At 39.7% G+C, this 14,333-nt stretch overlaps 1 protein-coding gene across 3 annotated transcripts in view; it reads left to right on the top strand.

Annotated features, from left to right (window-relative positions):
• The window catches only part of edrf1 (erythroid differentiation regulatory factor 1), a 76,288-nt gene that overhangs the window by 15,181 nt on the left and 46,774 nt on the right, over positions 1–14,333 (top strand). For 2 of the 3 annotated variants that reach the window (XM_068052755.1, XM_068052754.1), the window contains exons 5-10: positions 3,051–3,175; positions 4,911–5,067; positions 6,283–6,384; positions 6,588–6,709; positions 11,087–11,198; positions 14,098–14,245. In XM_068052755.1, coding sequence (XP_067908856.1) covers positions 3,051–3,175; positions 4,911–5,067; positions 6,283–6,384; positions 6,588–6,709; positions 11,087–11,198; positions 14,098–14,245 — 766 coding nt within the window. The remainder of the gene's footprint in view (positions 1–3,050; positions 3,176–4,910; positions 5,068–6,282; positions 6,385–6,587; positions 6,710–11,086; positions 11,199–14,097; positions 14,246–14,333) is intronic. The other variant, XM_068052756.1, reaches the window with a different exon arrangement.

The raw sequence follows: 14,333 nt of genomic DNA, 5'->3' as shown, positions 1-14,333 counted from the left end.
TGCAAGGTTCAGTGCCTTTTACAGCTCACCCTGGCCATTTGGAAATTTTTGGCCTTCCCTCTGCTGATTGTGGCCTCTCTGTTTTCCCCCTTCCACAATTGTGGTTGTTTTCCCCCCTTGCCACGACCCTTAACTGCATTCCCAGCTCTGATGGACTTCCCCCAAGCCCTGACCCTGGCACTGGCTTTCCCATCTGGCAAATAGCAAGGCTGTCATTTTGGCTGCCGGGCTGGAAAAGGAAGAAAACAAAAATGTTGTTAAAGTCCTGTCACTAAATTTGCTAGGGCCTCTGCATCCCCAACCATGTTAGATTTTTCGGCTGTTTTGGCCTTTCCGCCTCCCCATGAGTGTTGGGTCATGGTTTATGCCATTTGCCTGATAGATCTGTAGACTGGAGGTTGGCTGATCCTCCAAACATTTCTCTGGTTGCTTGGGAAGATCTGTGTATGTCTGGAACAGATGGCATAGTTCAGTGACTTCTATCGTGCAATGGAGGTGATGCAAACATATTTCCAATAACGTGTGCAGGTATTTGGTTTCAGGTCTGTATTTGTAGGGCATGGGGAACTGATGGGTGCAGACATAATGGCCCCAATATTTACTGAGGTGGAATCTTGGGGCAAGGAGGCGGTATTATGGTCTGGAAACCTGGAAGTACAAGGTTTTGAAAAATATTTTGGCAGCCAAACACATTAACGGGCTGCTGTGAGGGAAGGCCTGCAGTTGTGGGCCGCAGCCAGGGAATGGAGGGAGAGATTGTGGGGTGGGGAGGGGGCGGGGATGCGGGGATGTCAGGAACACTGGGTGTGTGAGTGTGTTGTGGAGTGGTGGTGGTGATCAGAAAAGCCTTGTAGAGATTGTGGATGGAAGGTCAGAGGTGAAATCATGGATGCAGGGGTGAGATTGTGACTTGGGCCTGGAGAGGTAGTGGATCAGGGAATCAAAACATCAGAGAGGCTAGTGTGGGAGGTTGGGGCTCGTAAATAACGGAGGGAGTGGGTGAGTGGGCGCAGTCCGATGGCAGGGAAGTTAATGGGGCAGCTTGGGAGGGTGGGGTAGGTGTGCTGCTTTTAGTCCGCAATCATTATTGGAAAAGCACTTGCCAGTCTTCCACCCACCCACCCACCTCTCCCCCGCAACCCCAACACCCGGCCACTTCAGTTGCCAGGTTTCATGAAACTTGGGGAAACCCTGCCTGCCAGTGTTAAAGCTACAACGGAGATCAAATCTGAGGCATGTAGCCTTATTAAAATACTTAAATACTTCTGAGAGTGAAATGATCACCCACCCCAACTCTGTTAAAACCAAAAGTGGGCGGGTAAGGGGCAGGTTTGGCTTGTGTTTTGCATTTTTAACATTTTAACTTACTATCTTATTCAAATGCCCTATTTTTGTGGGTTAAATTGACCCCAAATGCCTCTAATGTTTTGCATGTGTATCTAGTATTCCCTCAAACTTGCCTTTTTCACAGAATAGGTACTTCAGAGGAATTCTAAACCTTAGCACTTTTCTGCAGCAATTGAAGTCACAGCAGTACTGTGGAAAAGTTTTCTTTTAATATACAAAAGCAACAAACTAATTCTGGGCGAGAAAAAGCAACAACATAAGAATGATTCTTGGTGTGGAGAGGAGGGCTAGTTTATGAATCTCTAATGCCAACCAGTCTGCATCAGTAGAATTTCTGATAGCTGAAGTTTCAACAAATTCAGTGTTATTTATTAAAATAACTAACAATTGAAGCATTGCACTAATCTCAGATCTTTTTGAAAATAAACGTGTTACATAAAAGCATCGGTAGCATTTTTCTCCTAATCTGTGGTCTTTCCAAGCCAAACACCATCTCCAGTTGATTGAGTACATAGGAAGTAGGAGTAGGCCATTTGGCCTGTTGAGCCTGCTCCGCCATTCGAACAGACCGTGGCTGATCATCCACCTCTGTGCTATTTTTCCCCACTATCCCCATATCCCTTGATGTCAGTATCCAGAAATTTGTGGATTTCTGTTTTGGAACTTGCTCAATGTTTGAGGTTCCATCTGCATCTAGATCTAATAGCATTACTATCCTGCGATGTGTGAGAGAACCGTCTTGGATATTTTCACACTTTATACTGTTAAAGGAATATTATAACTCAATTCAGCACCTTCCTGCAATCCCATGGGGACAACCAGTAACTTTGTGTAAAACTGCATTGTACATTTCTGTGATGCAACCTAATGGGAAGGGCTGAAAAGCATGGAGCACCCAGAGTACTGGGCACAGTTTTGGTCTCCTTGTTTAAGGAGGCATATACTTGCATTGGAGGCAGTTCATAGAAGATTCAGTAGGCTGATTCCTGGTATGAAGGGGTTGTCTTATGAAGAAAGGTTGAGCAGGTTAGGCATATACTCATTGGAGTTTAGAAGAATGAGATCATAAGATAATCAGAATCATAAGATTCTGAAGGGGCTTGACAGGGTAGATGCTGAGAGGATGTTTCCCCTCATGGGGGAATCTAGAACCAGGGGGCATAGTTTTGGCAAAAAAAGTTGTCTACTTAACTCTGAGATTGAGGAGCTTCTTCTGTGAGGGTTGTGAATCTTTGGAGTTCTCTACCCCGGAGAGCTGTGCAGGCTGTGCCATTGTCTAACTCAGCCTTGAATATATTCAGATTCTTGAAGTTTCGAGGAGTTGAGGGTTACGGGGAACAAGTGGAAAGTAAGTTGAAGCCAGTTTCAGCTCAACTATGATCTTGTTGAATGATGCAGCAGGCTTCAGGGGCCATATGGCTTCCTCTTGCTCCTATTCCTTATGTTCTTATGTTCATAATGAAATCCCAACAATGAAGTTTTGTGATTTCCTGGAATATATGCCTATAGATCTCAAACTATTCTGTCTGAAATAACTTGTGAAATCTTTTAATTATTTGTAATGACAATGAAAAGTAGTTGACATAAATCGAATATACTTTTACCCTCTGTTCCTTATCCAAACCATGGTCAAATTTTTCTTGTACAGTTAATTGTTCTGTATACAGTTTTTTGTGAATGAATAAAACCTGTTTCCTTTTTAGACCGGAGACTGGAATTGGTTAAAAGAATTATACCAAAGACTAGTGGATCCGAAATGGCAAAGAAAAAAGAAGAGCAGAGAGCAGTTTTATCAGAAAGCTATTCTTTCTAAATTTCTGTACTATAGGTGAGTGCGTATTTTTAACGTATCCATCAGTAGGTGAGTTGACAACTTTGACACTAAAGTTAATATATTTGTTTATATGTGTTATATGTGACAAATTTCATGAACTTTTTAATGGGAGTGATTGATTTTTCAATATTGTACACAAATTAGAGTTGAGAGATTGGCTAAATCCAGTTGTGTGCAGTGCAAAATATTTAATCGGGTCTAGGAATTTGGTTCTCTTCTAGTTAGAAGTGATTAATTGTAGGAAAAGTTTGATTATGCTGTCTCCTTTTAGGGCTAATGAATAGTTGGTTGGACAAGTTCAACTTTACTTTTGCTACCACTTGTATAGAATCTGCTTCACAAGTGCAAAGTATAATTCGATGAATCAGCACTTTGACTCCCAAATGTGATTTCACCAGTCTGTTGTATGCAGACTGTAGGATAACTCCAGCTTGACTGAGTTTAGGTGTAATGCAACATGCTAAAGCAGTGCACCACATGATGCCAGGAGCAGAAAGGTGTTTATCCCCAATAAGTACTATTTATACTGTGAACTATGTCCGCTGCTCTTTGTATCATGTTTTGTTATGCGAATGGACATTGATGCTTGTGAATGTGTGTGCCATCACATTGACATCACTGATATGCTTATGTCCATGAAACAGAAAAGGATTTGAGTGCCACAAATTTGCCTGAAAACTCTATGCGCTGGCTTGGAAGGACTAGATATGAATTATTTTCAGACCAGCAAATATAAAGAAAGACTTGCATTTATGTAGCGCCTTTTATGACCACAAAATGTCCCAATGCGTTTACAGCCAATGAAATACTTTGGGACAGTAGTGATTAATGTAAAAAATGCAACAGCCAATTTGCGTACAGCACAGAAAAATCCAAATCTAGCTCTTAAACTGAAGACATTTTGTTCAGAGTTTATGGCAGTTACTGCCAAAACTTAATGAGCATGTCAGTGATTAATACTCCTATCATGGCTTCCCTAATTATATTAGGGTATTAATATTGGTTTTTAGTTGCTGATATTTGTGTTGAATAGCATTGTTGAAACATAATAGAATGCCCCGAAGAAGCTAGTGAATGTACACTGAACTATTAAATATTTCATTTGATTTAGTTTAAAAGTTTAGAACAAAACTTTTTGTTTAATTCCGTTGTTGATTTACTGTGTGGAACTCCTTGGACATTCCATTTATATAATACTTTAAAATATCTCAGAATTATGTGGAAAAAGATTTTACATGTACCATTTGTAGCAAAATGGTAATGGTTTATATGTGGCAAAACTAAATATGTTGAGCACATTACAATTTCACCAAATATTGTGCTTTAAAAAATTCTCCCCATTCTTTCCATCATAGTGTGTTGGAAAGGTACACAAAATTCTAATAGTTCATATTACAATATTAGCAATGCAGTTTTTAATTTGAGGAGTGCTGTTTTGTAAAATCTGGCTGTTTCCTTATTGGAATCTTGCATTTATCTTATGGTGACCTGGGGTGGGGCGGGGGGGTGGTATTTTGACTCTAAATTTATATTAAGATGTTCCATTCGCTTGTACTGGCATTCTTTACATATTTTTTCTTTGTTCATTGAATCAAAATGGCACTTCATGACCTTCAAATAGCAGAAATAGCTATTATGTTATATTTATTTTTAAGTTTCCCTTGAACTTCCATCAGGTATTAGATTTTTCTAGTTGTATTTATAGTATGGATTTTTTTCTGAATTTTAGTATCAATGGAGATTGTGGAGCAGAACCAATTCCAACTCCTATAGCGCAACCTGCTGATACTCATCCCCAGGAAAACCCAGTAGTAGTAGAGGAATTCTGGCCTGCACCTCTGAGAACCCCTGCTTCTGTCCCTGAAGATGGAAATCCTCAGGAACAGGTAAATCATTTAAACTATGAAATCTACATATCTCGTAGCTCCTTAAGATGAAGTTAGCTTTAAAAACGGTTCAGAGATAAGACTTCTAACATTACTTATTCATGTCCAGTGAAAACATTTCAGCATCTGGTGATGTTTTACTCTCGTAGTTTGGAATGACATCTAGTGGCATTGTGTAAAATTTGGTTTGGAAATATCTTCAATACCAGGGCAAATTGATAAAAGCCACTCATTTCTCATGTCACTATTCATTTATTCTCACCAAAATTATTGAATTGTTTCCCAGTTATTCTTTTGTTACATTATTTTTATATTTGAGCATAATAAGCTGTCAATTTTCATATCCAACTAGCACATTTTAGAAATCAGGTCACTTTTGCATAAAATAATTGTATTTCTTTAGATGAAGTTGAAAGTTGCATATTTTAAATGATTTGAAAAGTATAAAATTTGTCATTTATCTAGTTAGAAAGAGAAATGTTTTTCTACAAATCATGATTCAAACATAATATCTTGGGAAATTAGTACATTTGTTAGGATTCAACCATATTTTAAAAATACAGATTTGGTAGCAAGTAATTTTTCTAAATGACTTCAAAATAATTTATATTAAAAGACCATCCCTCATTTTAATATACTAATGAAGGAGCAAATTTATTTTAAAATACACTTAGTGCTCCGATATCTATTATATTTGAGACAAGAATATCATTACTCTGGATTAAGTCTATGAAAATCCATTACAGTAGAGTCTTCAAGATCAGTTTCAGTGATTTCAAATGGGATTTTATGTCGTTTCTACAAAATGTTCATGCATTAATTTTTTAGCCTTCAGATTTGTTTTGTTTAAATAGTGCATACTACTGTGTTGTCAGTGCTGGTCAAATATCTGCTGGTAAGAGCTTGATGAATTTTATTTCTCAAGCTAAACTGTTGGAGGTAATGACATTATCGAACCATTGCTGAATAAGGAGGCTGAAACATTAACCTGAACATGAAAATACCATCTAAATTTTGATCAGAAGCAGGGCTCAATGAGCCAGAAATTAATTTATTTACATTGTTTGATCTGAAATGATTTTGTACATGAGGGAGAGTTAATCAGTGGGACCCGATCTTCAGTAGGCTCTACTGTATTAATGTTTTAATGTTCTTTTCAAATGATAAAATAGTATGTGTATTGGGTAAAAATATACATGCTTGCACCTTTTGCAGGGGAATGTTCCTCTGGGAGCCACATATGTATTAGAGCAGGTGGCCTCTACCCCGAAAGAACAAAACCTGACTACTTTTTTGAATGAAGGGGAAAACAGTCAGGTATGGTGAAGATGACCATTTCCAAGTAATTCCCTAAATGAAGGGAACTTTTATTATAGGTCCCAATTGGCTTTTTAATAAATCAGATTAGTATTGTTAAGTTTGCTACACCTTCCTTGATAACTGCTTGTGTTCAAGTGTCCTTTCTTCACTCCTGTTTTTTAAAAATAATTATCTTTAATAACTTATCTCTCTTTCCAAAGGGGCTTAAAAATGATTTTGTCAGGAATATTCTTTGGACGTTTGAAGATATTCATATGCTTGTTGGTTCAAATATGCCAATTTTTGGTGGTGGAAAATATCCAGCTGTAAGCTTAAGACTGAGGTAAGTCACTCTGGTGACTTCCCACCACTTTTTTCCCTCCCCAACCCGATTATGTGTGCTGGGGCCAGATGTAATGTCTCAACTATGGTCATAATTGACAACAGGAATTTAGACCTGGAACATTTCTGGACTTTCTAACAAGACTCAAACTGTTCTTAATGTTGTATAAAGTTACTGGACATAAACAGTTTCAAACAATCTAGCAACTCAATACAAATGTTACTGGTCATCTGCATAGTTTGAGGGGGGTGTTGAGTTACTTTCAGACACACAGTTTGTAAGTTCTATTGTGTGCATGATTGTCAGCTAGAGTTGATCCTGATTGATTGACAGTTATTCAAAACTACAAAGTAGTAAATCTTCAGAGATATTTAAAGAGATGTAACAGTTCTCAGTCAGTTTGGAAATTCCAACAGATCTAGTTCAGACTAGCACATATCTCTCAAATTTAAACAAAAATACAAGAAAAGGATCACTATATATTGTTACAAATGTTTTGTTTTTGTATTGAAGGCTTAGAATTCTGTGTGTTTTTAAAAATTGAGGAAAGGATTTTTCTCTGTGGACATTGATTGCTGAAACTTGGTGGATTTGAGCTGACTGAAACACAGACTGCAAGGCACCTCTTTCCAGACAACTCAACACGGAAACAGCAGGTCAAGATTTATGACTGTCATATGACTGGATTGTTGAAGTTGGTTTCACTTTTGGATTGTGAAAAGACCAGTGAGTTGGACAAGGAGCAGACAGTTTGAAATCTGACTGTGACCTGCCTGCAGACTGGAGAAGACGACCTCTCTCTGTAAAGGAAGACTTGCATCTCTTGAAAAGAAATCCTGCATTTGAAATGTGGCTGTGATTTGCCTGGCGAGAGAGAAAAAGAGGAAAAACGTTACTTCTCTCTATAGAGGAAGACTGCTTTTCAGAGAAGAAACCCCTGTATGTCAGAGGTAGCAGATTCCTATTGCCTCCAGTCTTGAAGAATCCCTGCCTCGAGAGTGGTTCCTGTTGCCTCCAGTGTTTTTGGAAATGCTGAAATCTCAAGAAAGCTTCTACTGCTAGACTGTTGCTTTTCAAAACCCAAGCAGCCCTGTTACTACACATTTGCTGAAAGACCTGTGTAATGCCTGCTGCAGACAAATTGCCTTAAACGCCTACCCATCACAGACTGTTCATCAACTTCGCCTGGAGAGACGTGGGGTTGATTTTTATTCGGGCGCCGCGCTGCACGGCAGCACCCTTTGAACTTTGTGAGGTGCCCACATTCAGCGGCTTCTGAGGAGCCCCCACAATATTTCACGCGGGGGCTCATTTAAATGGTGGGGGCAGAGCACTCGCCCCTGATGACTTGTAGGGGCAGCCTTTGCGCCCCCCCGCAATGGCGTCAGGTGCCACTGTGCAGGCGCGGCACCATTTTTAAAGGGCTTTAACCCTTAGAATTACTGTTAATTTTTAAAGGCAAAACATTATTGATTTTTTATTAAATATAACATTGTGATGGAGGCCTTCCCCCAATAACCCCCCTCCCCCCACCATGGTCATTTTCATTGCCTGAAATGACCATCAATTGATTTTTCAAATACCCAAACCTCCCAGCCCCCGCCCCCCCCGCAACCTTCAATCTTTTGCCCTTCAGCCCCTTCCCACCATCCCCACGTCCAATAAAAATTGTTTTCCCCGCTCTTACGTCCTAATATTTTTATTACTACCCCCCCCCCCCCCCCCAAAAACCAGGTTCTCACCTCTGAACTCCATGCGGAGTTCCGAAGGCCGAATGGAAGCTGTAAAATTGGCGTGGGATGGCAGGTAAGTCAATTTGAATATATTTAATGGCAATCTACATATGGAGATCAAGGGCCTGCTGTCAGGTAGTGGGGGTGGGGGGGGGGGGGGGGGCCGCACCAAGGTCCCCCCGCTGCCGGTAATGTGCAGTGGGCCCTTCTCGACATCATGGGTCGAGGCGGGCGCCTCCCCGCAGAATTTTACCGGCTCCCGCGCAGCGACCCGCGGCGTCGAGGGGCCAGCAAAATTCAGCCGTCGAGTGGCATCCAACTATTCGACTCTGGGACACCTCACTGTACCAAAAACATCCGACCAGAACATGATGATCTCAATCATTTTATTTTTTCCTTTATTCCTAAGAAAAGCTGTAAAACAAAAATTCTTTTCCCTGTTAACTACTTTTTTAAATGTATGTGAGTGTGCATGAGGCTACGGAAATGAGTTTTTCATGTATATCAATTTATCTCGTTGGCTAAGACCTATTATTTCTTTTCTAATAAATAGTTAATGTTTAAAGAAACCTGGTTTGGCGTGCTTTATTCTGGGGGACAACTTAAGTGTTTAATTTGGCTATTCTTCGGTAGTTGGGAAACTTCATTTGATATGCTATGACCTGTGGAGTAGTTGGTTTGAATTAACAGTGCATCATTCCCGCCTTGGTCGTAACGTATTAATTGGGGGCTCTTGTGGGATTAAAATCCAACACTAATCACGTTAATTGTGAGGGGAGTAAAAGTTGAAAGAGATAAAAGAACCAAGTTTCTTGTGCAATAAAGATGTTAAGGTAGAGGGTGTATGGAACAAGCAGCAATAGAAATCAGAAAAGCAGAGTGCACTGTTGGAGAAAATCTTGAATAATGTGAGGTCATGGAGCAATGTAAAGATAAATGCAGTGATTTTGAAGTTTAGTTTAGGGGACAGTGGAGTTAGCCAAGTCTGGAAGTGTTTGGTGTGTGGGGCTTTGTGAATAGGAGTTGTGCCAGAGTTCTCAATTTGATGTTTTATAAAGATGGAGAGACTGATGAATGCATTTAGAAAATTGTTCAGTGAGATGCTAAAGGATTTCAGCAATAGTTAGGGTTTTAAGTGGGTGGTCTGGATTTGGATGTTTTGGCAACGGACTGCGTGTGGTGCAAAATTTTAGTCGGAGGAGGTATCGAAGAAGGTTAACATTTATGTGAAGCTTGTACAGTGCAAAAGTTTCAAATGCTTTGAAGGTGGGGAAATGGGAGGGAATTGTACTGAAAAGTTGTTGGAAGAATTGAAATGTAGCCAAAAGCATGGTGGAAAAAGTACAAATTTTGAAAAGATTTATGATAGTGAAGATATAGCAAGCACGAATGTTTTGGAAGAGAATTCTGTAGTGCAGGGTTATGATGGCTGAAGTCTCTGCCGTTGAACCTGGTGAAGTAGAGAGAGGATGCAAAGTAGGCCTAAGTCAGATTGGGGCATTAGAGCTAGAGGAGATTATAGACTGAGTAGTTGGTGACTAGCTGTAACAAAGGTATGTATGGATTTCATTTGTGGTTTTTATTTTTTAAGTGAGGGCTACTGTTACTGAAAGTATTCAGGCTTCGTGAGTTTGAAAGTTAGTTTAGAGTTAAACAGAACACCAGGTTTATGCTCCATTGGGTTTAGCCCAAGTGAAGAACTGGGGAAAGGGGAATGGAAGAAGGTAAACATGCAGGTCCAACAGGTGGTAAAAAAGGCAAATGGTATGTTGGCCTTCATAGCAAGAGGATTCGAGTACGGGAGCAGGGATGTCTTGCTGCAATTATGCAGGGCCTTGGTGAGGCCACACCTGGAATATTGTGTGCAGTTTTGGTCTCCTTATCTGAGGAAGGATGTTCTTGCAGCGAAGGTTCACCAGACTGATGCCTGGGATGGCGGGACTGATGTATGAGGAGAGATTGAGTCGGTTAGGATTATATTCGCTGGAGTTCAGAAAAGTGAGGGGGATCTCATAGAAACCTATAAAATTCTAACAGGACTTGACAGGGTAGATGCAAGAAGGATGTTCCCGATGGTGGGGGAGTCCAGAACCAGGGGTCATAGTCTCAGGATACGGGGTAAACCATTCAGGACTGAGATGAGGAGAAATTTCTTCACCCAGAGAGTGGTGAACATGTGGAATTCGCTACCACAGAAAGCAGTTGAGGCCAAAACATTGTATTTTTTCAAGAAGGAGTTAGATATAGCTCTTGGGTTTAAAGGGATCAAAGGATATGGGGCGAAAGCGGGAACAGGTTACTGAGTTGGATGATCAGCCATGATAATGAATGGCGGAGCAGGCTCAAAGGGCTGAATGGCCTACTCCTGCTCCTATTTTCTATGTTTCTATGAAGAGTTTCTGGCAATTAGGATGGCTTAAGCTGAAAAACATTCTGGTTCATCCATGACCCAATATCAGAATTTATGAAATACTGTTAATCCTAGGAAGTTTACAATCCTACCTACCTCATTAATAAAACAATTGCTGCATATTACATTTGTTTTTATTGGTCTTTATCATTGCAATGCGATGTCTTATGTTAGCAAAAATTGATCCATGTGAGTTTTGTATACCTCTGACGTTTTGTTCTTTTTTTTTTAAAGAGATAGCAACAAACCAATTAACATATTGACAGGAATTGACTACTGGCTGGACAATCTAATGTGCAATGTTCCTGAACTTGTCATGTGTTTTCACGTGAATGGGATTGTGCAGGTAAAAATATATTTTTTAAATGTTTTAGATTTTAAACAGCTTTGTTTTTAGTAGCTCCACCTTTTGATATTTTGCTTAATGTGATTAACCTTAAAACAAAAATGCATCTTCCTAATACAGTAGGGCAAATGAGAATCTGAAAAATTCCAGTAACCTTCAGTTATGGCAGCCTGAGCTCTCCAAACCTGATGTTACAACCGGGTGAGGAAGGGGTCTCAGGCCCCCCTCTGGCCCCTTTCCTGGTCTGGCCATAACAGGATTTAACTTTTCAAAGTGTTTTAGCTTAACACCTCTGAATCCTTACTTACTGTACTCTAAGTGTAATTGTAAATGTACCATCCGGAGAGGCTTTCTTGGGTTTATACAAGAACCTTGTAAGTTTATTAATCTTAGCACTCTAACTCGGTTAAAATTACTAAAATGCGCAACGCAACCACACTGGCATGCATACGAGATAAACACACACAAATGGATAGAGGGGGAGAAAGTATAAAACGGGGTTTGGAGTAGTAAATGGAATTCAGTTGCTGTCTTTAGTTTGGATGTAAAGTCCTGCAGTTCTCACTGGGACCCAGTGCACACTTTCAAACTTGTTTGGCTGGTGCCAGAAGGCTAAAGAGGTCCTCCGTCTTGAGGCTGAAGTTGCTTCCATGGGTCCCTGGAACTTTGCTTGAGAGAGACACAGGGAGAAAGCAGTGCTTTCTTCTTGAAGTTCAAATGCTGTCTGCCCTTTCTGTGTGGCACAATTCAAAAAGTCCCCAGGTTGGCCAGCAGGTTTATCATGTGGCCAACTCTTTGTTTGAAACAACATCGTCTGCGAGGATTGTTGATTTCAAAAGTTCTCCAGTCACACTCGGGGTGGAGTGGAGTGCTGGCTCTTACACAGACAAATGGCTCTCAATGTCTTTGATCATCACTATTGACAAAGCCTGTCTCACTAATTGTATTAGGGAGCACTCCCATTGTCTCTCTATGCAACTGTCTATCAGAATGCAAATGTGCAGCCATGTTTTCAGCTGTTCAGCTCTGTGGTCTTTTTAAGCAAGTTATGTTCAATGTCCAGTAAAAGTTTCCATTTGGCCGGTGTGGTGTCCGTCACAATGGACATTACACTTTTTGTCATAAAGGACTTTGGTGCTCTTCTTGGTATTTGGGAATTAATTGCTTTTCTACAGACTTCAAAACTTACTTCTACCACTGTCTTTAGTTAAGTAATTTGAAAGTAAATGTTTAATAACAAATAGGGATTTTGAACCCTGGCTTTTTGAACAGGATCATTCCAGTCAGGGTTAGACAGCAAATTTAGAATTATATAAGTGTTTTCGATATATTGCTTTCCCTACCATTCTAAATTAATGGTAGATTTTCTCAGGCATGGAGATGTTCAAGCGAAATTAAAGGCACAATCAGATGACATTTGGATTTACAATAAACTAGCTTGACCCAGGTTCCTGAAAGGCTACCTCAGTGGTTAATCTTCCTCCTCCAACCCCATTCGGCTGCCACAGTTCATAGAGACACCATACCCCCTCGACTCAGTTCAGAGACACTACTCCATCGAACCCATACAGTTTATAAAGACGCTCAATCCTCCTGTTAAATGTGTGGGGTATGCTAATTCATCCAAAATAGGCCTTCAAGGAGGCTCTTAAAATTAAGCTGTTTTTCTTTTTAGGTGCAAGGGCGCTAATAGGTATCCTTTATAAGATATTAAATATGAAAATGTTTAATTTTCTAAAACTGCTGCATGCCAATAAAATCCTTAAAAAGTTCAGTATAGCTTTTTAAAATAATTTTCATTATTTAAAATCGGGTGGCTCACAGTTGGTGGACTAGACACTCATTAAAAATGAAATAAAAGAAAATGCTGGAAAATCTCATCAGCTCAGGCAACATCTGTAGAGAGAAACACAGTTGATGTTTCAGCTTGACCTATTAAACATGCTTATTTTTTGTGATCAATCCATTTTCAGCTGTATTAATAAAACCACTCTTAAATATATCGAATATTTTTTAATGGAAGGAGGAAAAAAAATGATATTCTAAAATGCTGCTCGATTGCGCTGGTTCATGGAAGATTTTGTTTTTTATGCAACTAACTGAGCAGAAACGTGAAATCATAAACCATAAAATCAATTTGGAAAACTAGTGTAGTTTTGAGCGCAGTTTGCTGATTGCACATAAAGCGAAAACTCTCTACATTACTGATTGCATGTTCCCCTCAGTTCATGCTGGAACTCTTCTCTCCCTTTTCCTCACATTTGATTTTTGTCTCTCTCCTCTTACCCCTGTAATTCATGCTTCCACTTCCTTCTCATCCCTTGACCTCAATTCAAGATGACATTTTTCTCCATTTCTTCAAATCAAGCTCACAATTTCTTTTTCTCTTTTGCCTCACCCTTTTAATGCTAGAATTTTTTCCACCTCCCCATCACTGAAAATATAGTTTGCAGACACCTGCCTCTTATCACTGCTGTTTTTCGTGATTCATACTGCTGCATACTGCATTGGAATTCTTATTTTTGAGGTCTTGCCCACAGTGTGCAGCAGTGTTTAATCAGTTATAGCAATAGCAACTGTAGGTGCAAGTCTCCAAGCAGTGCTTTGGGACGGAGGAGAAATAAGGAGCAGTACTTGGATGGCAGCGGATGAGCATAGTCTATGCTCATCCATACATGGTAACAGTGCCTCCAAAACTGCTGACTGTCAAATGCGAATGGTTGGCATTTATGTTGTTCCTTGTGGATAGAAGTTGACAGTGGTCAGTTTAGATGTCTTTCTGTTTAAAATGGGTATTTTCCAGATTTTCTACATAATGTATACTTAATAGTAACGTCAGACGTTCAATTTTATACTACAGTTTGCAATTTCTGTCATAATTGCTGTATGTTTTACACAGCGATATGAAATGATAAAGACAGAAGACATCCCTAATTTGGATAATTCCAGCTTTTCCACAAAAGTGGTTAAGGATATTGCTCAGAATATCCTTTCATTTCTAAAGGCAAACTGTACGAAAGAAGGACATACATATTGGCTTTTTAAAGGTGAGCAAAAATATTGAATTAGAATTCTGATTTTTTTTTTAAATGTTATGCGGACAAGTTTAATTCAAGCTATGTACTGATTGATTTA

This window comes from Heterodontus francisci, chromosome 20 (assembly GCF_036365525.1).
Source record: "Heterodontus francisci isolate sHetFra1 chromosome 20, sHetFra1.hap1, whole genome shotgun sequence".
NCBI lineage: Eukaryota > Metazoa > Chordata > Chondrichthyes > Heterodontiformes > Heterodontidae > Heterodontus > Heterodontus francisci.
Note: the sequence above shows the minus strand (reverse complement) of the source record. Positions and strands in the feature narration are given on the sequence as shown.